Source organism: Cnephaeus nilssonii (assembly GCF_951640355.1).
Source record: "Cnephaeus nilssonii genome assembly, chromosome: 11".
Lineage (NCBI taxonomy): Eukaryota > Metazoa > Chordata > Mammalia > Chiroptera > Vespertilionidae > Cnephaeus > Cnephaeus nilssonii.
Genome location: NC_137082.1, coordinates 36,888,292 through 36,912,244, shown reverse-complemented (window position 1 = coordinate 36,912,244; position 23,953 = coordinate 36,888,292). Strand labels below are relative to the sequence as shown.

Here is a 23,953-nt window from a genome sequence, read left to right as displayed (position 1 = left end):
GTAGTTTAAGATACTGTTGGAACATTCAAGTAGAGATATATCAAGTAGAAAGCAGTACACATATTTGTCATTATCGTGATATTTAGGTTCCAGAGATACCAGCCCTTTGCTTAGAAGGTAGGGAGCTCAGAAAGGGGGCCAGGAACTGTACACTGAGACTTTCATTCTCCTAGTTTTGGTTAATGTATTTTTTAATGTACTTTTATTGATTTCAGAGAGGAAGGGAGAGGGAGAGAGAGAAAAAAAACATCAATGATGAGAGAGATGTTTCCTACACACCCTCTACTGGGGATTAAGCCCGCAACCTAGGCATGTGCCCTTGACTGGAATCGAACCTGAGACCCTTCAATCCACAGGCTGACACTCTATTCACTGAGTCCAATCAGTTAGAGCAGTGGTCGGCAAACTCATTAGTCAACAGAGCCAAATATCAACAGTACAACGATTGAAATTTCTTTTGAGAGCCCAATTTTTTAAACTTAAACATCTTCTAATGCCACTTCTTCAAAATAAACTCGCCCAGGCCGTGGTATTTTGTGGTAGAGCCACACTCATGTGGCTCGCGAGCCGCAGTTTGCCGACCACGGAGCTAGAGCATTGGTTAATGTACTAATCACCCACCTAGCCAGCCAGTCCTGCTGTGTGAAACCTTGTGTGATCCGTGGCTTCTCCTCCCCCTTTCTCTTCTCTCCAGATATTTAACTCAGGTGGCTTCTTTCTTTGCAAAACTAGAAACCCTCACCTCACCTGTTTTCTACTTCTGTAGCCACCACCGCAGCTTAGTACTTTGTCATCTCATTGTGGACTAAAGCCCCAGTGCCCAGAGCTCTTGGCCTTTTCATCACTCCTCCTTTCTGCCTTCCAGCAGAGGGGTCTTTCAAATTGTAGAATTTTCCTCCTGGGAATCCTGTCTGAGTCTGCATCAAGAGAGTCTTGAGCCTGGACCAACCCTTTGATCTTTCTTTTCATTTCTCAACTTGTATCCAAAGGAAACCAGAAGCCTCCACAAAGTTTGAAAATTCACAAGAAGGTTTATCACAGCATGAATTTTTAAAGCTTGAAGTACACTAATTCTCAACTGTATCTTAGGTGACCTATCAGTAATGTTTGACACTATTGATAATTTTCTGAAACACTTTCTTCATTTACCTCTGACACCACACTCTTATGGTTGTTCTCCTACCACTCTGGTCATTCCTCAGTCTTCTTTGCTGGTTCCATCTCGTCACTCTGACCTTTTTACATGACTCGGGCCTAAGATCACTCTCTATGTACTTTCTTGGTTCTCTCATGTAGCCTCATAGCTTTAAAGGCATCCATATGTTGATGGCTCCCAAATGTATATGTCTAGCTCAGACTCTCCCCTGAATGCCACTCATAAATCCAACTGTCCACTTGGTATCTCCACTTGAATATCAAACAGGCATCTCAAATTTACCATGTCCAGAATTGAACTCCTGATATTCTCCCCAAAACTTGTTCATCCCATGGTCTTTCCCATCTCAGTTAATGCCAACTCCTTCCTTAATTTTCTCAGGCCAAAAGCCTTGACGTTATCCTCAATTCCTCTCTTTCATACTTCACATCTGGTCTATCAGCAAACCCTGCAGACTGGATCTTATATTTACCTTGAATTTAACCACTTTTGCCACCTTTGCTGCCATCCTGGTACTATCCTATTTCACACAGTTGATTTCACACTACCTGGCCTGTTCTAACTAACCTCTACACTCTTGCCTGCTCACTCCGCTCCAGCCTCTTTGCTGTCGGTGGAACAGACCAGGCCCATGCACCTCAGCTTTAGAGCCGGTGCACTGGCAGTTCCCCTCTGCCAAGAAAGCTCTTCCACTCAACGTCACCTCCTTCAGATATCTGCTCAAAAATCGCCTGGCCCCCATCTAAAACATTCTACACTCACTTCATATTCTCCTCTTCTTTTTATTTTTACAGCACTTTCGCTATCTACCCTAATATGCATTTTAAGAATAGTCTGTTTTCCCTAGTAGAATGCAAATTTCAGGAGAAAGACATTTTTAGGTGGGGTATTTTTCTTTCACTGTTGCATTCCCCAATGCTTATGTGGCACGTAATAGTGCTCAATAAACAGGTGGTGAATGAGTGCATGAAAGACTGGAAAGAGCCTCCTTGTCCAACAGCTGGAGTGAAGGAATCTGGAGTAAAGAAATACTGATGTTCAGGTATTCTGAGGCCTTAACAACTACGGCTGCAAAGGACTCGCCAGTAGGACCTCTTAACCGCACACGAGCTTCCCAAGCCCTTCCCCCCTGCGGAACATTTCAGTCCCGGAACCTTGGCTTGCGGGTCCAGGTGCAGGATACTTCCGGTGCCGCTTCTCTCTAGCCTGCGTAGAGAACTGCCAAGTCAGTTCCGGCAGAGAGCGCAGTGAGAAGTGGAGCGCGGCCTTCTCCTCCGGGTTCCTCCGGGCCCCTCCGGGCCCCTCCAGGCCCTCCGGCCCCGGCCGGCGGGTGAACTGGGGGGCCCGGGGACGGGCAGCAGGGTCCGTCCTGCAGACCCAGAGCCCTCCCCGCGGGTGCCCACTGCCCAGGTCCAAGCTCGGAAGCAGCAGCGAACCTCTCTCCCCACCCCCACCTCCATCTCCGCGACCTGATGGCGGGGGCCTCCCCCAGGCGCATCCTGTGGACCGCAGGGTCTCCAGGCCTGACCCCCCGGGGCCTAAGCGGAGCCCCCGCCAAGCCGCCGTGAACAGCCCCAGGACGAGACCAGCCCCCGACGCCGCGCTGCCTTGAGCGACGGGCGTGGCGGGGCGAGAAGAATGGCGGCCGCTGGAATGCGCAGAGGGAGGCCGTTAGGGCCTCGGAGGCCGAGAGGCGGGTCTGCGTGGACACAGCTCGCCCACCCTCAGGGCTGGGCACCTGGGTGGGCGCCTAGGGTGACTCCCCCGTCCCAGTTGGAGGAGACCTCACCTCGTCCTGACCACGATGGACAAAGGCCTGAAGGGACCGAAGGTGAGCGGAGCCCCACCCGTGGCGGGTGGAGCGGTTAGCGGGCCTTCGGGCGGTGGGTCTTCGTTATATAAACCTTGATTTCGGAAGAGAAATGACAGAAGGACATGCCACATCTGGCTACTAGGAAGTGCCCACCACCCTTTGCGAAGATTTACTGGCCCTTTATAGGCGCCTGTGTATATAATATGAAAAAGCTGCTCTCAACTTCCCCCCTAACCTTTCAAGAGAACTTTGCTACATCTAGGCCTTCTAGATGTAAAGAGGTTGCCAACGTATGATAAAGTAGAGTTAGAAAATCACACGTCTTGCAAACGCCCATTTAAAAAAATAGATCAAAAGAAATGTCTTCTGGAAATGACTCTGAGATGGAATTGTCAGACTACCTCTAGACACGGCCTGCGGCATCAGGAGCGACACACATCCACGTGTGCCCCGTGGGTGAGAAGACCTGGAGAGAAGACCTTGAGGAGGAAGAAAAGAAGGTTCTATGCCAGACCGGTCATATTTAGAAGACATTTTCATATTCTAACCATTGTTTTATGTGTGCATTTTATTCCTCACTATTGTATAATAGTTGACAATGCCAAGTACTTTTTTGAAATACCTATCTTTCTATATGTTCTGAAGTGCCTGATAAAAGTAGAGGTAGTAAAATAAGACATTTTAGTAAATATCTTGTTGAAATTCATATCAAATACTCTTATTTTGGGAAATGGCCAAACCACCCCTTTGACAGTACACATTGGTGCACTGGTTCAAGGGAGAAGGAAGGGCAAAGAGCTGGATGCCAGTGTGTTTCAAAATGAGGCAGATTAACCATTGTCCTTTATGTTCATGCATTTAGTTTTACTTAGCTGTGTATATAGTGTATATAATGGACAAATGAGTCCTAATTTAGAACATCTAGTCTTTCTAGATGTTAAAGAGGTTGCCAGTGTATGACAAAAGTAGTTAGTAAACTAATGTATTTTTCACATTTGTGCTAAAATTTCTAGGAAAGAGTGTCTTATGAATATTTGAGCATTAGAGCCTACATGGTTGGTGGAGGAGGGGAAGAAGGGAAAGATGGTCTTAGGCTACAATGTTCATATTTCAAAGACACTTTCAGATTATAAACTGTTAAATGTGTGCAGTTTATTCAAAACTGCTGTATATATAGTGGACAAATTAAGTCCTTTTTTGAAACATCTAGTCCATCTAGATGTTTAGAAGTGCCCAACGTATGTTAAATGTAGAGGTAGTAAAATATCACTTTTGTAAATATGTTTTTACTAAAATTCATAGGAAATACTATCTTTTGGGAATGGAATTGTTAAACCACCTCTGTGAGCAATATACTATAGTCGATATTTGTTCAGTAGTTTGGAGGAGGTGGGAGGGAAAGAATTGCAAAGGTAATATGCTAGTGTGTTCATATTTGGACATTTTCAGATAAAACCATTTTTATATGTTAATGTGCATTTTGTTTTGCTGTGTATATAATGGACAAATAAGTCCTAAATTGCAATAGCTAGTCTTTAGATGTTAAAGAGGTTGCCAGTATATGACAAAGTAGTTAGTAAAATTATCATATTTTGTACACTTTGTGTTGAAATTCCTAGGAAAGCTTGTCTTGTGTAAATGACTTTTGGATATGAATTTGTTCCACCATCTTTAAATATTACACACACCTGTACTTGTCCACTGGATTGGTGGTGAAGAGAAGGGAGTGAGAGGGAATGGTTCAGGCCAACATGGTCATATTTAGTAGATACCTCGGGTTATAACCATGGTTAGTACGTGCAATTTTAACAGTGCTGTGCACATAGTGGGCAAGTAAGTTCTTACATGAAATATCTAGTCTTTCTAGACATTTAGAAGTGCTTGATGTACTTAAAAGTAGAAGTAGTAGAATAATGCTTCTTATAAATAGCTTTTAAAACCTGATAGAAAATATTGTCTTTAGAAATGGAATTGTTAAACCACCTCTCCGAGTAGTGTACTCTGTGTACTTGTTCACTACGAGGTTGAGGGAGGTGGGAGGGAAGAAATTACAAAAGGATGTTTTGCTAGTGTGTGATAGAAAATTTTAGCTTATCCTTTGCTGCCCTATATGTTACATGCATTTCATTTAATTTTATTGTATATATTGTGAATATACTGGACAAATAGGTCCTAATTTTATAATATCTAGTCTCTAGATATTAAAGAGGTTGCCAATGTATGACAAAAGTAGAGTTAGTAAACTAACACATTTTGTACACTTTGTGTTAAAATTCATCAAAAGGCTGTCTTCTGAAAAGGACTTTGGAAATCAAATTGTGAAATCTACCTATAAGTGTACATGTGCCTACTCAACCCATTGAGTTGATGGTGGTCAAAAGGAAATGAAGGGTTCCAGACTAGAATGTTCTTATATGGAAGACACTTTCAGATATAACCATTGTTACATGTGTGTAGTTTATTCAACACTACTGTGTATATAGTGGACAAACTTAAGTCCTTATTTGAAACATCTAGTCTTTCTAGATGTTTAGAAGTGCACAAAGTATGTTAAAAGTAGAGGTAGTAAAATAACACATTTTGTATATATTCTTTTGTTAAAATTCATTTCAAATACTATGTTTTGGAAATGGGATAATCAAACCACATCTCTGAGCAGTACACATTATTATATCTGTACTGGTTCAGGGAGGAAGGAGAAGAAAGTGCAAAGGGCTTTATACCAGTATGTTTATAGTTAGGCAAGATTAACCATCTTCCCTTGTGCCTGTGCATTGTGTTTTACTTAGCTGTGTATATATTGTATGTGAAGGACAAACTGTTCTAATTTACAACATCTAGCCTTTCTAGATGTTACAGAGGTTGCCAGTGTATGACAGAAGTAGTTAGTAAACAAATACATGGTGTACAGTTTGGGTTAGATTCCTAAGAAGAACTGTTCGGAAAACATGAGAAGTTAAAATTGTTAAAATCCTCTCTAAGCATTACAGATGCTTATTGTACTGTCCACTGTGTTGATAGAGATGAAAAGGGGAAGGGTTTTAGGCCAGAAAGTTCCTTCCCATTCAGAAGACACTTTAAGATTATAGCCTCTATGTGCAGTTTAATCAAACAAATCCTTATTTGAGATGGCTAGTCTTTCTAGATGTTTGAAAGTGCACAACATATGTTAAAATGACACCCTTTAAGTATTTTTTTTTTGTTTTTTTGTTAATTTATAGGAATGGTGGTATTTGAGGAATGGAATTGTTAAATTTGATGTCTTGGAGAGTATGCTGACGGTTCACAAGGGAAGGGGGAGGGAAGGAAGTACAGAAAAAAGGGTTCTGTGCGTATGAGTCTTTAGAGAAATTAAAATTATCTAACCATAGTTATATATGTGCATATTAGTTAATATTGCTGTGTATTCAAGGATAATGCCCGAAGTATATTAAAAGTAGAGGTAGTAAAATAATCCCTTTATAAAAGCCCTCTTGTTAGTTTTTAGGAAGGACTGTAGTATGGGAATGTCTTTGTTAAGCCACCTCTTGGAGCCAGGTGTTCTGTATTTAGTCACTGACGTGGTGGAGGAGGGAGAAGAGGAAGGGTGAAGGGAAGGGCTCTTTGCTAATATCTCCATACCTAGAAGAAAATTTTAGATTATAACTATAGGTCTGTATGCATTTTTGTAAAGTTCCTGTGTTTATTGTGGGCAAGGTTCTTTGTTTTGCAACATTGGAGCTTTTTAGATGTCCTGAGGTGACAATGTCTGATAAAAAGTAGAGCTAGTGAATTAACCAATTTGTAAATATCTTTTTGTTATAATTGTTAGAAAAGAGGCATCTTGGACACGGAGTTGTTGAACCATCTGAGAAATGGACATCAGGACTTGTTCATGTGAGGGGTGTGTGTGGATGTGTTCATATTCACATTGTGGTGATAACCACTGATGTGCGTGCATCTCTTTAGACTGCTATAGGAATATGTTAAGTACTTCAGTCAAAACTTGCCACCTTGCTAATATTTTAAAGTATAAATCATAATTCTCTTAGAAGCATTATACTTTGTGTACTCTTCTTTGGGTCTCATTTTTAATGGAACATTAAGGGAACGCAGTTTTTTAATTGTAACTTTGTGGGTATCTTTTATCTAGAGGTCTGTTGCTATTTTTGTCCTTTATGAAATTTTTGTCACCAAGTAAGGCAGGATTACAATTTCTTCCAGATTGAGTTGATGTAGGGTGTTCTTGGTTATCAAAATACTCATAGCTTTGGGACTTTGAAATGGTAAATATTCATGATGTGTGAGAAAGCATGATACATAACTGTACCATCTTAATTACATAAAAATGAAAGCTTAGTTGTGTAGATACACAGGACTTAGAAGAACACATCAGACTGTAAACTGCTTGTGATTATGGATGGCTTTGTTCTTTGCTTGTGTTTTTCAGTTTCCTATATATGCACATGTTAACTTTAAAAAAATAAATGTTACTTTAAAAACCTATATGAAGTCTTCATTGCTTGTAAAGTTAGCATATTCCATAGAAGCACGGTGTTCACACCCTTCATGCTTGGACTCTGAGGTATCTGAAGTTTCACGTCTTGTGATACCTTCATCCACCGCTTAAGATGTTAGCACTCCTGGGAGCTCTGCTGTTCTTTAAGTTAACCTTGCATTTTGGTTGGTGATTCCAACTTTGCTCAAGCTATTCCTTCTGCCTATAGTGCCCTTTCTACATTTTTCATTTAGCAACTCAAAACTGCCCAACTCAAATTTTAATGTACATACAGTCTTACCAATGAGAACCTGACACCAGAACCAAATGTCAGAAGTTATGCTCTTTCTCTTGCAGCCCCTATTTGTGCCCTTTTTTTTTGGTTTGTTTTGTTAATCCCCATCTGAGGATATTTCCACTGATTTATTTTTTTTGAGAGGGAGCGATAAGAGAGAGAGACATCAATTCCCCAGTGGGGTGGGGAAAGAACCTGCAACCCAGATAGATGCCTTGACCAGAATCTTATCCTCGACCCTTTGGTGCACAGGTCAATGCTAACCATTTAGCACACCAGCCAGGGCTATTTGTGCCTTTTATATATGGAACTCGTATCATCGTTGTTATTTGAAAGTCTACTGGATTGAGCTCAGGCCTAAATCCTCCCTGCACCACAGGATGCCACACAATGCTGACACATAGCCAGAGTTCAGGAGCTTAGGAAATGTCTTGAATGCAAAGAAGACAAATGCTCAGTTTTTTCGACGGACTGGTTCTGCATTTCTATTACAGGCACTGTTTGAATGGTTGGCTTCCCAGGCTCGAAGTTGATTCCATAGCTGACCTAACCAGAGGGTTCAGGTCAGATGCAGCACCGCCACCCCCAAGTCAGGCACAGAAAACCTCTAATGATACACCAGAGGAATTCTTACTCCCCCAACTTTGAAGTGAGGCTCACAACACGCCTCCACATGTGGGGAGATAATGTTTCTAGTGGTTCCCTGGGTGCTATTGGTATAACCTGGGTGGGCTGGGAAGCAGTCAGAGCAGGCCTGTCCCACCACTTCAACCCAGAATCAGGCCTCCACCCCATCTCTCCTGTTGATGCCCCTATGAGACAGGTGTCAGCTGACTGAAATGGGCCTCAGGGAGGCACATAAGCCTTGAATCTCTGGTCTGAAGGGGGAGAACCAGGTGAACTTGGACAGCTCATCCCAGGCTGGGACCAGTCTGCAAGCCCCAAATCTACTAGAGCTGGAGATAAAAGCTGAAGCTCTCCTCTGCTATTTAAGGTGGATTCACCCATAAAGGTCACCAGGGGGAGATAAGGCTCATAAAAAGCTAAGAGATGAGGTTAGCTCTTAGAAAAGCTGCCCTGGACCACTAGGGCAAAGCTAGTCCTCTGGACAGAAGAGGAAAGAGGTTCAGAGAGGGTGCAGCCCCATTGGGATCACAGGGAAAGCACAGTGGACAGGTAGGTAGTCAGAGGCCGCAGCTCTCATCTAAGCTCTCTGACTAGCTGGGAAATGGCCAAATGATCCCATTTGGGCCTCAGTCTCCTCATCTATAAATGAGGGGTTCATTCTGGTGGTAAAACTTGGGTTTGCCTCTCCAGATCAGATGCTGGGCCTTTTAAAGCCACAAATTTCATCAGCGTCAGAGCCAGGGCCAGAAGCTTCTAAATACCATTCTCTACTAAAAGGAACAGGGTCCTTGGAGAAATGGATAATTTCTAGGGCTGCAGCAGGGAAAGTAAAAGATCCTAGAATATCATGTGGCAGAAAACAAGAAAGTGCTCAGAAAATGATAGGAACACGTGAAAAGGACAACAGAAGCCAGCTTGGAGTAAGCCAATTTTCCATTGGCCACATCTGACAATTTGTGCATCAAAATATCTTATATAACAAAAGCCTAATATGCTAAGTGTCCAGTTGTCCGTTCAATCAATCAAAGTGTAATATGCTAATGATATGCTAAGGCCACTCAACTGCTCTCTATGACATGCACTGACCACCAGGGGGCAGACAGTTGACCATTTGACTAGTCACTATGACATGCACTGACCACCAGGGGGCAGACAGTTGACCATTTGACTAGTCACTATGACATGCACTGACCACCAGGGGGCAGACAGTTGACCATTTGACTAGTCACTATGACATGCACTGACCACCAGGGGGTAGACGCTCCGACCAGTAGGTTAGCTTGCTGCTGGGGTCCGGCCAATTGGGACTGAGCAAGATGGGCCGGACATGCCCTGGAGCCCTCTTGAGGTCCCTCCCTGGCTGGCCAACCTCCCGCGTCCCTTCCCGGCCCCGATCATGCACCGGTGGGGTCCCTTGGCCTGGCCTGCGCCCTCTCGCAATCCAGGACCCCTCAGGGGATGCTGGAGAGCCAGTTTCGGCCCAATCCCGAAGGCCAGGCTGAGGGGCCCTACTAGTGCATGAATTCGTGCACCAGGCCTCTAGTAGAATGATGATAACATTAAATAAAGTAGGAGACCATGAGCCCAATGCTGATATAAATAAATGAATAAATGAAAAGCATTATAAAAAAGGGAATATTCAGCCATGGCTGGTGTGCTCAATGGTTAGAGCATCAGCCCACGCACCAAAGGGTTACAGGTTTGATTTCTGGTCAAGGGTACCTACCTGGGTTGCAAGTTTGATCCCCAGCTCCAATCTGGGGAGTGCAGGAGGCAACCAATCGATGTCTCTCTCACATCAATGTTTTTCTCTATCTCCCTCTCTTCCAGTCTCTAAAAATCAATGGAAAAAAATATCCTTGGGTGAGTATTAAAAAAAAAAAAAATTAGAAGGGATATTCAAAGTACCTCCCTCACAAAATACTTTATTAAAAGGCAATAAGGCACAATCAAGAGAGTGAAAAGACAACCTATGAAATGGGAGAAAATATTTTCAAATCATATGTGATAGGGGTTAATATCCAGAATACATAAAGAACTCTTAACAACAAAACCAACCCAACATAAAAATGGACAAAGGACTTGAATAGACATTTTTTTCAAAGATGATATACTAATGGCCAGCAACCATATGAAATGATGTTCTACTTCACTGTTAATTAGGGAAATGTAAATCCAAAACACAATGAGCTCAGCCAGCGTGGCTCAGAGGTTGAGTGTCAACCTATGAAGCAGGAGGTCATGGTTCCATGGGCTCGATTCCCAGTAGGGGGGCGTGCAGGAGAATCCATGATTCTCTCTCACTGATTTTTCTATCTCTCTCTCCCTCTCCCTTCCTCTCTGAAATCAATAAAAATACTTTTTTTTTTTTTTTAAGAAGAAGAGAGAAGGTCAGGGGCTCTGCACAGCCCTGGGTTTGGGGTGAGGTCAGATGAACACCTTATGGACCCCTCAAATTTTACAAATGATAGTAGTGAAGCTCCAGGAAGGGAAGGAGCCCAGCTGAAAGTCGTTCAGCACATATCCCAATATGCCACCTTCCCACTGCACCAGCTCTCCCCCCAGGGCTATAGCCTACAGCCGTCAGCTGCCATGAAAATCCTTGTTTCAGCTTTCTGCTGCTTCTCAGCACCTTGAAACTACTGGACCTCATTGTTGGCCCTGAACCAGTGACTACAGATTCTGCAACTCAGAACCCTTGCGGTTAACCACTTAAGTCCCCAAATAACAGAAAAGCATCACAGCAAAATGGCCTCTGGTGGTACTCTGGGAGTTGCAAAGTTTCTCATTTCACCCTTTAGACTTCCCATAATTGGAAGGTAAAAAAATTTTTCCCCACGAGTTATATAAAAAGAGTAGAGGATTTAAAAGAATGGTTTTGCTTCCAACCCCAAAATGGGATCTTAAACACTTCCTATAACAAATACTGGCAACATCTCCCATGTTTATTTTTCAATTTTTTTTTTTTCATTTTCCCCAAACAGTGGAAGCTGTTAGTGCTGAGGGCTATATTTTTAACTCACGTGGCCTGGGTGTGCCTCTCCAAGTATGACTGGGCTTATTTACATATGGAAAATTCCAGAGGGTGATTATATTCTCTCCAGCACAGTTCCCCGGTTGTGTGTGCAGAATTTCTTTTTTGAAAACAGGTGGCGCATGTGGGATGGATGAATAACATGGTGTAACAGTACATACACTGTAGTGCTGACTGCCTAGGAGGGCTCTGGGGTGCAGAGAAAGCACATGGAGTTCCTGGAACAGTGCACCACCTGATTGCCCAGTGAGCTTAGACAGGCTTTGCCTCTCTAAGCTTCAGGCTCTTCATCTGTCAGATGGAGATAATGCCACCTACTTAGTTGCCAGAAAATATTTTCAGGGTAAGTGATGGTCTCTATTGAGTACCTCACATAATGCCTGGCATACGCTGGGCACTCAATAACTGAGCCCAGGCCCTCCCTTCTGCCTCATGGCAGATCACTGTGGACTTCCTGACCCCAGGATCTGTGCCCAGATGGGCAGTGAGGACCTCTGTAGCACTAAAAACATAGTTTGTTGCTAACCATTGTGCCAAGGGGTATCATATTTGCTCCTTCTGAATGAGCAAATAAATCCTAACTTGTCCTCCCCTGCCTGATTCTGATCCCTGCTCCATATTGCTGAGTGTGTGTGGAGGAGGGAGCCTTGAAAACAACTGCTTGCTCATTCTGAAGCTCACAGCCTGGAAGCTAGGAGGCTCTCGCATACTTACAAGCAACCACAAGCCCTCCCACACTGTTTCACCCATCCTTCTTGCAACAGCGCCCTCACCCACAGTGCATGCTAATTAATGCTTTGGAGACCGGCCTCTGCTCTCTTCCCTCCAAGGCTGCCCCTTAATGTTGACAGTAACCATTCACTTTAGTGAAGAGTCAGGAGGTTGGGCAAGATGCCAGCCAGGACTGCCTCACCCCACATCTCTTGGGGATGGCCTTTATCACTGATGATTAAGGCTTAGCCTTTAAAAGCCGGTTTCCCATCCCATTGAAAGGGGAAGAGAGCCTCCGGATGGCCAAACTGATCTCAGTCATAAAGGTGCTAATAACATCTAATGTGTATCGAGCACTGTACCTGTGTAACCCTAATATAGCTGGGGCCTCATGTTGCCCTCCCTCTGCTTGGTTACTGAAGTCAAAGAAACAGCAGTTCTGCATAAAACCTAGTTAAGAGCTATTCAAATGTTTACTTGATTTCTCAAGGAAATCCCAAAGGAGAAACACATTCTCAGTATACAGAAAAACTCTTTGAAGTCCTCTTTAGACATTTCTCATCCTCAGGTTCTTCTGTTACATAGTGGCTTCAGAAAAAGCTGTGCTCTTTCTCTGCTCCCCTCAAGACTTCCTGAAGACCAGCCCCCACCGTCTCTTTCCCCAACACAGTGTCTTTACTCCCAGGTTGCCCTTCTAGTCTGTTCTGTCACCCGCTACTTTCCTGGGAAACATGATCTGCCTCCTGTTCTGCAAGTTTTTTCTCTCACTTTCCAGGAAGGGGGATCCAGGAGTCTTGGTGAATACAATCCTCCACCGTGCTATACATGTACCAATTCTTCTAGTCCTCAACAGCCATTAAGTGGCAGAGCTGGGATCTTAGCCCAAAGGTTATCAGATTTCAGTCAGATGCTTAGCAAGATGGCTGTCATGGAATAAGCGCTCAGTAATAAGTTTCTGTCCCCATATCCTATCTGTTCAAGAACCTTTGAGGGCTCCCTATTGCCTGGAGCAGGAGTAAGCAAATTACGGCCCACAGGCCAAATCTGGCCTGCCACTTGTTTTTGTAAATAAAGCTTTATTGGAACACTAAGATTGATTTCACCATACAAAGCTGAGTAGTTACAATAGAGACTGCATGGCTGGCGAAACCCAAAATATTGATTATTTGGCTCTTTACAGAAAGGGTTTGCTGACCCCAGGCCTAGAGAATAGGAGGAAATAGAGACTGCCTCTTAATCCTCCTTTGAGTCTGCTATGGAGCAAGTGCTTAATAAATTTTAACTGAATGAACAAGATGTCCACACCATCATCTTTGAGCCACAGCCCTACATGCAAAGAGATCCCACATAAAGTCAGACATTCCCACTTACCTAGGTCCAAAACGGTGCCACCCCATCCTTGTAGGTCACAGACAGCCCTTCCAGAACTACCACAGATGTCTCAGACTCCTTGAACTTCTGGATCTATTAGGGAAGTTGAGATGATTAAATTCATTGCTTCTCTACCCTTTTCCACCCATACTCCCTTCTGATAGAAAAATTCCATATTCCTTCTCCTTTGCTGTGCAACATAAAAAGTTTTCTTTTAAATTCAGCATATAAAAGTATAATGTTGAATATGTTTTTCAAACTGTACTCACCCCTCACTCATGAAAACCATTGATCTTGTCCAACTTGCTCGTTTTGCCACTGGAGAAACTGGGGTGCAGGTAAAGAGCTCAAGATGCTCAAGGGGGTCGAGGGAGATGAAAACAGAGCCAGGTTCTCCAGAGCTTTCGATGTCCAGTTCAGCACTCAGCTGTCCCTCAGACTCCACTCCTTGCCAGGGGTGGGCTAGGTGAGTGAGTGAGTATGTAGGGTGTGGGAGGGCTCATATCGCTCCTGGTGGCCCCAGGCCAGGACCTTGTGCTGTCATGGCCTCCACCAGGCCCCTTGGCACTGTCACAGCTAAACTATGGTATTTCCCAAGGGAAAGAGGTAAGTGGGCGCTGGGTCTGTGGTGCCAACCTAGATCAGTGACAGATGGCTGCAGATTCAGGATCCACCCGCAGAGAGACTGGGGAGCCCTCTGTAAGTCCAATCAACCACCTCCTTGTCTCTGGCCTGCCTCCTCTCTCAGGCTGCTTGATCCTCATCCTTGACCCAGGATGCCGCTCCTGTCATGCTGCCCACCTCTGGCTTTTTATACCTCCCTCCACAGTGATGCCTCACTCCAGTCTCTGGCAATGCCTTGTCAGTCTGAGAGAGGTGCTTGATGAGCATTGGCAAAATAGCAGTTTGTAGGCCCAACACAGCCCACGTATGTGTTTTGTTTGCCTAACACAGTATTTCAAAAACAATCTGAATTAGTTGCTCACATTTAAAAACCAGTAGGAATCTTCTTAAATATTGGGTTTCTTGGTTCTCTTGAAAAATAGACCAGCGGTACCAGGCCTGCACTTATTTCCTGGCACGGCATTAATTGACTGGGTCTAAGAGGCAGCTGCTCCATCGAGATGGGAACGTGTGCACCAGTCCCCACCATCCTCTGTTGCTTCCCCAGTCCTGCTGCTCTCCTTTAGATGACTTGTCTGGCCTTGGAACGCATGTGAGTTCGCAACCCCAGTCTTGCTCACTTTGGTCTGAACCCCTCTGTGCCTCCTATCCATCTTTTCAGATAAAACCCTCCCACCCTGAGAGCATCTTCATTGATTAACCCATCCACGCCCAGCCTCCTGCCTCCTGACCATCCACTCACTCAGCCCCACAAGTGTCCAGGGAAACAGTGCCCCAGTTGCTGCCCCTAAACATCTGTCCAGACCCACTGCTCAGCCCCCGGTAGCCCCCACTCCAAGCTCCACAACTCCCATGGTGTCCATTCCAGAAACACAGTGGCCAAGCCTCCATCCTTTATTTGGTCTAAACAAGGACCCCTGCATTCTTGTACCGAGGCAGGAGTTCTTGGATTTTGTACCGGGGTGCCTTGATGGCCTGGACAACCCTCAGTGGGGGGAGGTTTTTCTGGGGTGCCATAAAAATGGGATAATTAGGTTTAGTCTTCTTGTTGAAGCTACACAAATCCAGTGTCAGAGACTTGGGGTTGTAGATCTCTTTCTTCTTGTACCGGATTGGGGTGAGTGGTGGACGTCGGCGAGGCTCCACCAGCAGATGCACCAGGTCCTTCCGGAAGATATTCCAGCTGTTCTCCATGAGGAACTTCTGGCACATTTCGTCATCGCTGAAGGTAAGGCATAGAGGCTGAGGTTCCCACGCCAGCTCCTCCCTGTGCCCTGCCCCCTCCAGCCTTGCCTCCCACCACTCTTTTCAATCCCTAAACACAGTGTGCTCCTTCCCACTTCTGTGCCTTTTCCCAGACTCTTATCTCTGCCTCCTTTACCTTTCCACACTTTCTTCCCCTAGACCTGCGCTGTTCCACACAATGCCCACAAGCTGCATGTGATTGCTGAGTACCTGAAATGTGGCCAATATGAATTAGAGCTGTGCTGTGAGTCTAAAACATACACCCACTTTCAAAGACTTACAACAAAAAAAGAATGTAGAGTATCTAATAATTTTTATATTGATTATATGTTGAAATGATAATATTTTCGATATACTGAATTCAATAAAATATATTATTAAAGTTAATTTTACCCATTTCTTTTTACTTATTTAATGTGGCCACTGAATTACATATGTGACCATTAGCCATCAGGGAAATGTAAATCAAGGCCACAATGAGATACCACTTATGTCTACTAAAAGGGCTATAATTCAAAAGATAGATAATAAATGTTGACGAGGATATGAAAATACTGGAACAGGGTTTCCAATATATTACTGATGGGAATGTAAATTGGTGCAGCCACCTTGGAAAATAGTCTGGCAGTTCCTCAAAAGGTTAAACATAGTAATTTATGATCCAGCAAGTCTACTGCTAGGTATATACCCAAGAGAAATGGAAACATATGCCAACATAAAAACTTGAACAAGAATGTTTATAGCAACATTATTCATAATAGCCAAAACGAAGAAACAACTCAAAGGTCCATTATCTGATGAATAGATAAAGTATGGTATACACATGCAATGGAATATTATTTGACAATAACAAGGAATTAAGTATTGATACTACTGCAACATGGATGAAATTTGAAAATATTATGCTAGCCCTAACTGGTTTGGCTCGGTGGATAGAGTGTCGGCCTGCGGACTGAAAGGTCCCAGGTTCGATTCCGGTCAAGGGCATGTACCTTGGTTGCAGGCACATCCCCAGTGGAAGGTGTGCAGGAGGCAGCTGATCGATGTCTCTCTCTCATCGATGTTTCTGGCTTTCTGTCCCTCTCCCTTCCTCTCTGTAGAAAATCAATAAAATATATATTGAAAAAAAATGCTAAAAAGTAAGCCACAAAAGACCACATATTGTAGAATGCCACTTGTATGAAATATCCAGAGCAGGCATATCTATAAAGATGGAAAGCAGCACTAGCCGGTTTGGCCCAGTGAATAGAGCATCCGCCTGCGGACTGAAGTGTCCCAGTCAAGGGCACATACCGGGGTTGTGGGCTCAATCCCCAGTAGGGGGCATGCATAAGGTAGCCAATTAATGATTCTCTCTCATTGATGTTTCTATCTCTCCCTCTCCCTTCATCTCTGAAATCAATAAAAATATAAAGAAAAGATGGAAAGCAGATTGAAGCTACCTTGGACTGGCCTTGGTGTCCTGGCTCTATTTTGCCCCCTGCCCTCATAGATGTGAGCATGGGGAAAGTGGGGGAGGCTGGCATGGGCTCAGCACTCATTGGCTAATTTCCTTCTGAGACCACAGCAAGTGAAGGGTAAGTTCAATTTTCATTGACTCGCCTGTACTCTCACCTAAAGAGGCAAACCTAATAAATCACAAACAGATTAGAACATTCTTTTGGCTCCATTATTTGACCAGAACAGAGTCCACTATGATCCATAGAGAGCAATTTAATAAAAAATCCAGAGGTTGGAGTGGGCTACAAGCTAGTCCTATTGGTCTCAATGGTGTATCAAAGTCAGCTCCTACCAGCTCACAAGAGATGATTGTGTGCATCTCTTCTCAACTCCATCAGGTTGGTAGCTCAAAATTGGGCATGGTGGGAATGTGTCCATAATAGGAATGGGCAAACACTTCCAATCAGGGTTACCTCCCACCTCCCAGAGAGTTTGTTTTAAACCTTCACCAGCACGCCACTAGAAAGTCTTCACGTAATTTCCATTACCTCCCAATTTTTTACATAATAGATAATGACAACACTATTTAACTCTGACTTAGCACTTACCATGTGCCAAGCACTTTATGTTTGTTAATTAATTTGATCCTCATAACCACCCCAATTCACAAACATGGAAACTGGGGCCAAACAGGCTAAGGGACTCACCAAACCCTGAGGGGGCAAGCAGGCAATTACAAATTCTTAGGGGATCTTCTTTTTCCAAGTTAAGACAAACCAGATTCCATGTTACCTCCTGATGCTGATGGTCATACTGATTTCTAATCTAGTTTTTCACTAAACAGGGTAGCTCTTCTAGGGACCTCAGCTTCATGCAGGCACTTTAGTTCCATTCCCTACCTCACTCGAACTGAAAGTTTCATCCGTCCTTGCAGGCTGTGTAACTTCAACCCATGATTCCCTTAAACCCCATCCTTGCTGGGCAATCCCAACACTAGATCCCCCTGTGCTTTGTCTTTTAGGGTCCTCTCCATTTTTCCCTTGGAGATTTCCCTCCTTTCCTGTGATTATATTCTATGTGACACTCACTGTGTTTTGTAGGGAGAGGTTTCAGGATATCTAGCCTGTGGCATTCACAGGACAGGTGTCTCATTCAGTGACTATGTGACCTATAGGATGTCACAGGCCCTTTCCTGGGCCTCACAGTCCTCAGTTAAAACGTGGAGGATTTGAGCTAGATACTGGCTATGATTTCTGCCTACTTTAGCAATCTAGAAAACCATGACTTCAACAATTAATGAATAAGCCAGAATTCAATCTGTCAGCATTGTAGATGATTGCAACAAAGTGCTGACTGGGCAGCCCAAACATCTGCCACCCTCGAGTCTATGTAAGCCTTTCTGAATTTCCATTCAACAGGCATTAACTGATACCCATCATGTGCCAGGCATTATGCAGGAGCTAAAGCTCCTTAAATCATTTCTTGGGTAGTTACCTCTAACTAGCCATTTTCTATATTGGTAGTGCACGTGAACCAGAGAACTATGGCATCTTTGAACTGCAAGGAACCACCACTGTTTTCCAACTTGTTTTTCTCACAGAACTGCCCCAATTTGGGCCATATCTGCATGTTATCTGGTCTTTAATTTACTAATGATTTTTTATTAAATCTACTTAGTTTCTTTTACTTAAATATTTACTTTGGCTTTGTTCTAAGCAACAAAATCTGCCAGGTCATGGATGTAGTGAATGAAGCATGCTTTTTTTCTAATTCACACTAGAATAAATACATAGCTGTTAAAACTAACAATGTCAATCCACGTGCTGCCTAAAATCATCTTGTAAACCTTCTGTGAATGTGTTCCATACTTTAGGAAACACTGTTCTAGTCTAATTTTCTTGTTTTGCAGATTGGAGTCTGAAGCCTAGAGGAGGGAAACTGACTTATCCAAGGTCATACAGATCCCCTATAAAATCCTTTCATGTGTTTGTGGGATATAGTTACAGATCTCCTGCCTTTACACCTCTTTCTCTACCACTGGAATCACTTGCTTCCCACACATGCCAGCAAAACCAAGACTGATCACAATATCACACAAGAAAAAAAGGAGGGAGGATGCAAAATTCTATAATCAGCATGATTCCCATTATAAAACTTTGTGTGTACGAATAGTAAATGCACATTTGGCATATATCCATGCGGTAAATAAAATACACAAAACACTAATTGGGATTGGTGGAGGAATACAATAATTTTGGTTTTCACCTTTTTAAATGTTCAGCATTTTCTAGTTTTCTGCAATGAGTATGCCCCCATTCATTCAACATTTACCTACCAGGTACTATACAGGTGCTAGAGATGAAAGACAGATAAAGTCCAATCCCTGCCTTTGTGAAGCAATGAATCAAGTGATGGAGGAAAGATATGTACAAACTACACGGCTGTCAGCAGCTATAATACAATGTGTGTGGTAAGTGATAGAGCTGCAAAGGGAGCACAATGAGTGTGCAGAACGGGGTACAACCCCAAGTGGGGGCCAGTCAGGAAAGGTTGTCTTGAGAAGATGAATCTTAAAGAATAAGCAGAAATTTACTAGAAAAAGAGGGACAGGATTGGGGGGTGGCATTTCAGGTAGAAAGGCCTACAGTGGCAAAGGCGATTATATGGAGGGTCCAGGAAGCAATCTGCCTATGTTGATGGAGGGGTTAGAGGTGGCAGGAGGTGCTGCAGGGGAGTTGAGGGGTCAGACCATGAAGAGCCATTTATGTGGCATTAAGTCACACTGTATCCTATAGGCAGTGAAATAACCCTGCAAAGTTTTGTGGTTTTTTCCCAATATATGTTTATTGATTTCAGAGAGGAACGGAGAGAGAGACATAGAAACATCAATGATGACAATCATTGATCGGCTGCACGCCCCCTAGTGGGGATCAGCCTGCAACCCGGGCATGTGCCCTTGACCGAATTGAACCTTGGACCCTTCAGTCCACAGGCCTCACTCTATCCACTGAGCCAAACCGGCTAGAGCATGGATCACAATTTTCTAAACTATCCCTTTAGTAACACGTGTGGGTGGTGGTGGTTTTTCTATTATGAATATGACTGCTATGAACATCCTAATGCATGTAGCTTTCCCCATAACTTAGTTATATAAATTCACAGGTAGACCATTGCTTCCAAAAGTAGGAACAGTTTTAGGGCACTTAAAACATAATGCTAAAATTATTATCCAAAGAACTGAGACAATTTACAGTGTAGCAACAACTACCAGTTTCATCCCACCCTTGTCAGCATTAGGTATTATCATTTTTTTCTTTCTTTTACTAAAATAGGTGAAAATTTGTTCATTTGATCTGGTGGGATATACACACATAGCCAGCACTGACCTGGGGTACCCGATCTTGAACCTGGACAACTTTTCTGTTACCTCGCTGTCAATCAGTTCACAAAATTTTTCTTTCCGCACCGTTATCAACTCAACTCCCAGGCTCACAAGGATAAAGGGCCGCACGTCTTGTTGGTTGTCTGGAAGGAGGATCTGGTGAAGGCCCTACAGGAAAAAGTCCCAGAAAGTTGGATCTCAGGGACCATCCACTTCTACTGGCAGATATTCTAGATGGAAAAAACAAGGCTCAAATAGGAAGTGACTCTATCTGGGGCCATTTGGCAAATGATGGGGAGAAGTCCAGGGCTCATTTGCTACATGACATCGAATCTTCTGACTCTTCAAATGACAAGAGCCCTTAAGGAGCTTTGTCCACATCCTGCCTGCAGGCAGCAGGCTCTCTCCCAGAATTGTACTCACAGTTACTCTCCAGAGGATGGCATTTTACAAGTTTCCCCCAACAGCCAATCTCAACTCTTCCTTGTGCCAAGTAAGCCCACGTTCTCTTCCTTAGGACTATGACAAAAATCAAACAGCTAGTCCTCCTCTTCTAGATCTTCCCTTTTGTAGCTACAACCCCCTTCCCCATCTTTTTCTGCAGGTCTTTGCCCATAAATGCATGTCCCCACTGAGCCTCGATTCTTTCTCCCTCCCGCACAGACTTTGGAGGCCGCTGGCCGCCTCCTCTGCAGCTTATCATGCTCCTTTGGCTCCCTGGCATGGATTCCTATTTGATTATATCTGGAAGGGAGATGGAGGTCGACAGGCATATCTGCTTGTAGATGTCTCATGATGTGAGATACCTGGCTCCTACCATCCACCATTCATTTACTTAATTGATCCATTTCAGTATACATGACAGCAGAATCAATTGTTAATCCATACACCAACTTTATCAACTAGAGTCCAATGCTTGTGTATGGTTCCTTCTGCTTTTAGTCTTACAGACTCCATATACTTAGGTCATCAGCACTTTTTTCTCCCACTCCCTTCATTGAAGTGGTTTTATGCATTTGTAAAATTGTTAGATTCTCTTGTCAGAGTCTATATTCCTTCCTGCAATCTCCCGACATCCTAGATAATTTTTTTTGTTTTGACAAATTGCATACATTAAGCTTCACTCTTTGTGCTGTACAGTTCTATGGGTTTTGACAAATGCTTAATGTTTTGAATCCACCATTACAGTATCATACAGATAATTTTACTGTCCTAAAAATCCCATGTGCTTTACCTATTCAGCCCTTCCCCTGACCTCCAAACCTCTGGCCACCACTGATCATTTTATTATCTCTGTAATTTTACCTTTTTCGGAATGTCATAGAATTGGAATCATACAATCCATAAACATAGAATATTTTCCATTTATGTAAATCTTCTTTGAATTATTTCATTATAGTTAGTTTTCTGCATATGGATCCTAAACATATTTTGTTAGATTTATATCTAAGTATTTCACTTTTTGGTGCTATTGTACATGGCATTGCATTTTTAATTTCAAATTCCAATTGTTCATTACCTTTTACTAAAACTTTGCTATAATCATTCATTAGCTTCAGGAATTTTGGGGGGTTCTTTTTTTATTTTATTCTTTGAAATAAACAAGCATATCATCTGCAAACAAACACAGCTTTATTTCTCCCTCCCCAATCTGTATATGTTTTACCTCCTCTTCTTGTCTTAATGCACTAGCTAGGACTTCCAGTACAATGTTGAATAGGAGTGGTGAGAGGTGACACCCTTGCCTTATTCCTAAATTATTTTAAAGCAAGTACCAGATGTCATATTTTATCTGTAAATATGTTGACATTTATTGCATAACTATAAGAACTCTTAAAAACCATAAGCATAATACGGTAATTTTAAAATCACCATATCTAAAAAATCAATAATGTTCCTTAATATCATCACATATAGAGTGGAATATTTTTAAACCTTTACTCTCATTACTTAACACTCACAACCTATCATGTTACACACTATATCGTAAACAAGGCTTTCTGTACACTTACAACGATTTCTCCTTCCTGCACTGTGTGGAGCTTGACGTAGCCCCCCACTGAAGCCTCCTTCGGGATATCACCATACTGGGTTTTGATCATGGGACACTTCAGCAGATGAGGTTGCCGGGATCTGGAATTAGACAACTTGTTAAAAAGAACTCCTTTGTAACACAGCCAGTTCATGAGGCCATGGATAATCAGTTCCATCTCTATTGCACATGGAAATCTTCCCTCCCCTCTTTCAGAAGTAAGCAAACTCCAAATCAAGGCCTGGGAGAGACTGAGTCAGGAATTGGAGAAGTTTAATAGGGAGGGAAACTTGGAAGAGAAGAAGACAGGACCCCTTTAACCACCTGAAAGCTGTTTGTTATGTGCAAGAAGTGGCTGATGACCTCAATGCAGCTGAGCCAGGCCTGCTGGGTGAGAAGTCCACACTGGCTGACGTATGCTCAACATGAGGAAGGAATTCCTAAGTCAGAGCTGCCTGAAAATGGACCAGACTGTTTGACAAAGAGTAAGCTCTGTGCCTTTAGGATAAGGTGACCAGATCGTCCCGCTTTTGGCAAGACAGTCCCAATTTTTAACAATTTGTCCTGAGTCCCACAGCGTTTTTAAAAAGTCCCTATTTTTTAACAATTTGTCCCGCGTCCCACGGCATTTTAAACAAGTCCCTAAAATAGGGACTTTTTTAAAACGCCGTGGGACGCGGGACAAATTGTTAAAAATCGGGACTGTCCCGCCAAAAGTGGGACGATCTGGTCACCTTACTTTAGGGACACTACAGGAAGGCAGAGAAGAAGTGGCTTTGTTTGTGTGTGTGTGTGTGTGTGTTTCTTTGTTTGTTTACAAAGACAGGTTTCCCTGGGTAGCCTGGAGACTCTGTACTTTGTTCATGTTGGGGTTAATTTTACCCAGGCAATCCTGTTGTGCCTTCTTTGGTCTCCGGCTAGGTAGGAGGAAGAGACAGGCTACACTTTTTGGATTAGAGGCAGGAAAAAGAGTATTTACCAGCTGAAAATATGGCTGAACTCGCCTACACATAAATAAGGCAGGCTTCTATTTTCACACAAACCTCAGGACTGGTAGATGAGTGGCACATGCCCAGCATGTCCTTTGTTTTTCACTTCTGGGTCCAGCCTGTCCCTTTTCCCTTATTGATTTATAGCAGAGAAACTGGGCCTGTTCTATCTCTACCTTCAGAAGAACTGGATTGGTATTTCAAGCACAGGATCCCTTAGAAAGAGTATCCATCCGAGGAAAAAACTCAGAAGCCATGGGATGCTCATATGGAGACGAGCAGGCTGGGAAAGTTAACAGGCAAAAGACTTGAGGAAAGTGGCACTATGACAATATGGAGATTGTGATACTGATGTCATTATCTATATCACTGCAGAGCACACTCTCACTGCAACATTTTGTTCCATCTTTAATGGGGGTGGGGACTGTTTCTAGGGCTTGGTGTTGAGCTGCCTGTAGGCCAGTGCCCACCAAGTGTCCTTTCCCACTTACTTGATCTTTGGGCCAAAGGTCTTTGGGAGACTATCTTCTAGGGTATTAATCTTCTTACTGAAGGTGGTCCCCTGTTGCTCCAAGGCTTTCTGGAGATGCAGAAGCTTCAGAGAGCTAAAATCCTGCGCAGGATATGATTTGACCTGGAATTCCTTAAATCTCTTCACAGGAGAAGCTTCTGTTAGAGAAAGCACAGGGAAACATATTAGTGGGCCTTTGCACATATGAGGGTTCTGATGGGTAGTTGGAGATATATCATAGTCACC

The 23,953-nt window shown here is 43.3% G+C and overlaps 2 protein-coding genes across 6 annotated transcripts in view; both read right to left on the bottom strand.

Annotated features, from left to right (window-relative positions):
* The window catches only part of EPB41L1 (erythrocyte membrane protein band 4.1 like 1), a 155,557-nt gene extending 142,050 nt beyond the window's left edge, over positions 1 to 13,507 (bottom strand). The window contains exon 1 of the mRNA XM_079783532.1: positions 13,485 to 13,507. The gene's annotated coding sequence lies outside the window, so the exon portion shown is untranslated. The remainder of the gene's footprint in view (positions 1 to 13,484) is intronic.
* Positions 1 to 23,953, bottom strand: part of CNBD2 (cyclic nucleotide binding domain containing 2) — a gene marked incomplete at its 3' end in the record, with an annotated part of 114,960 nt that overhangs the window by 39,267 nt on the left and 51,740 nt on the right. For 4 of the 5 annotated variants that reach the window (XM_079783538.1, XM_079783540.1, XM_079783539.1 and 1 more), the window contains 4 exons: positions 23,688 to 23,865; positions 22,188 to 22,308; positions 20,180 to 20,343; positions 15,012 to 15,330 (listed from right to left, as the gene is read on the bottom strand). In XM_079783538.1, coding sequence (XP_079639664.1) covers positions 15,012 to 15,330; positions 20,180 to 20,343; positions 22,188 to 22,308; positions 23,688 to 23,865 — 782 coding nt within the window. Of the gene's footprint in view, positions 1 to 13,484; positions 13,578 to 15,011; positions 15,331 to 20,179; positions 20,344 to 22,187; positions 22,309 to 23,687; positions 23,866 to 23,953 lie in introns of those variants that run through there. The other variant, XR_013814147.1, reaches the window with a different exon arrangement.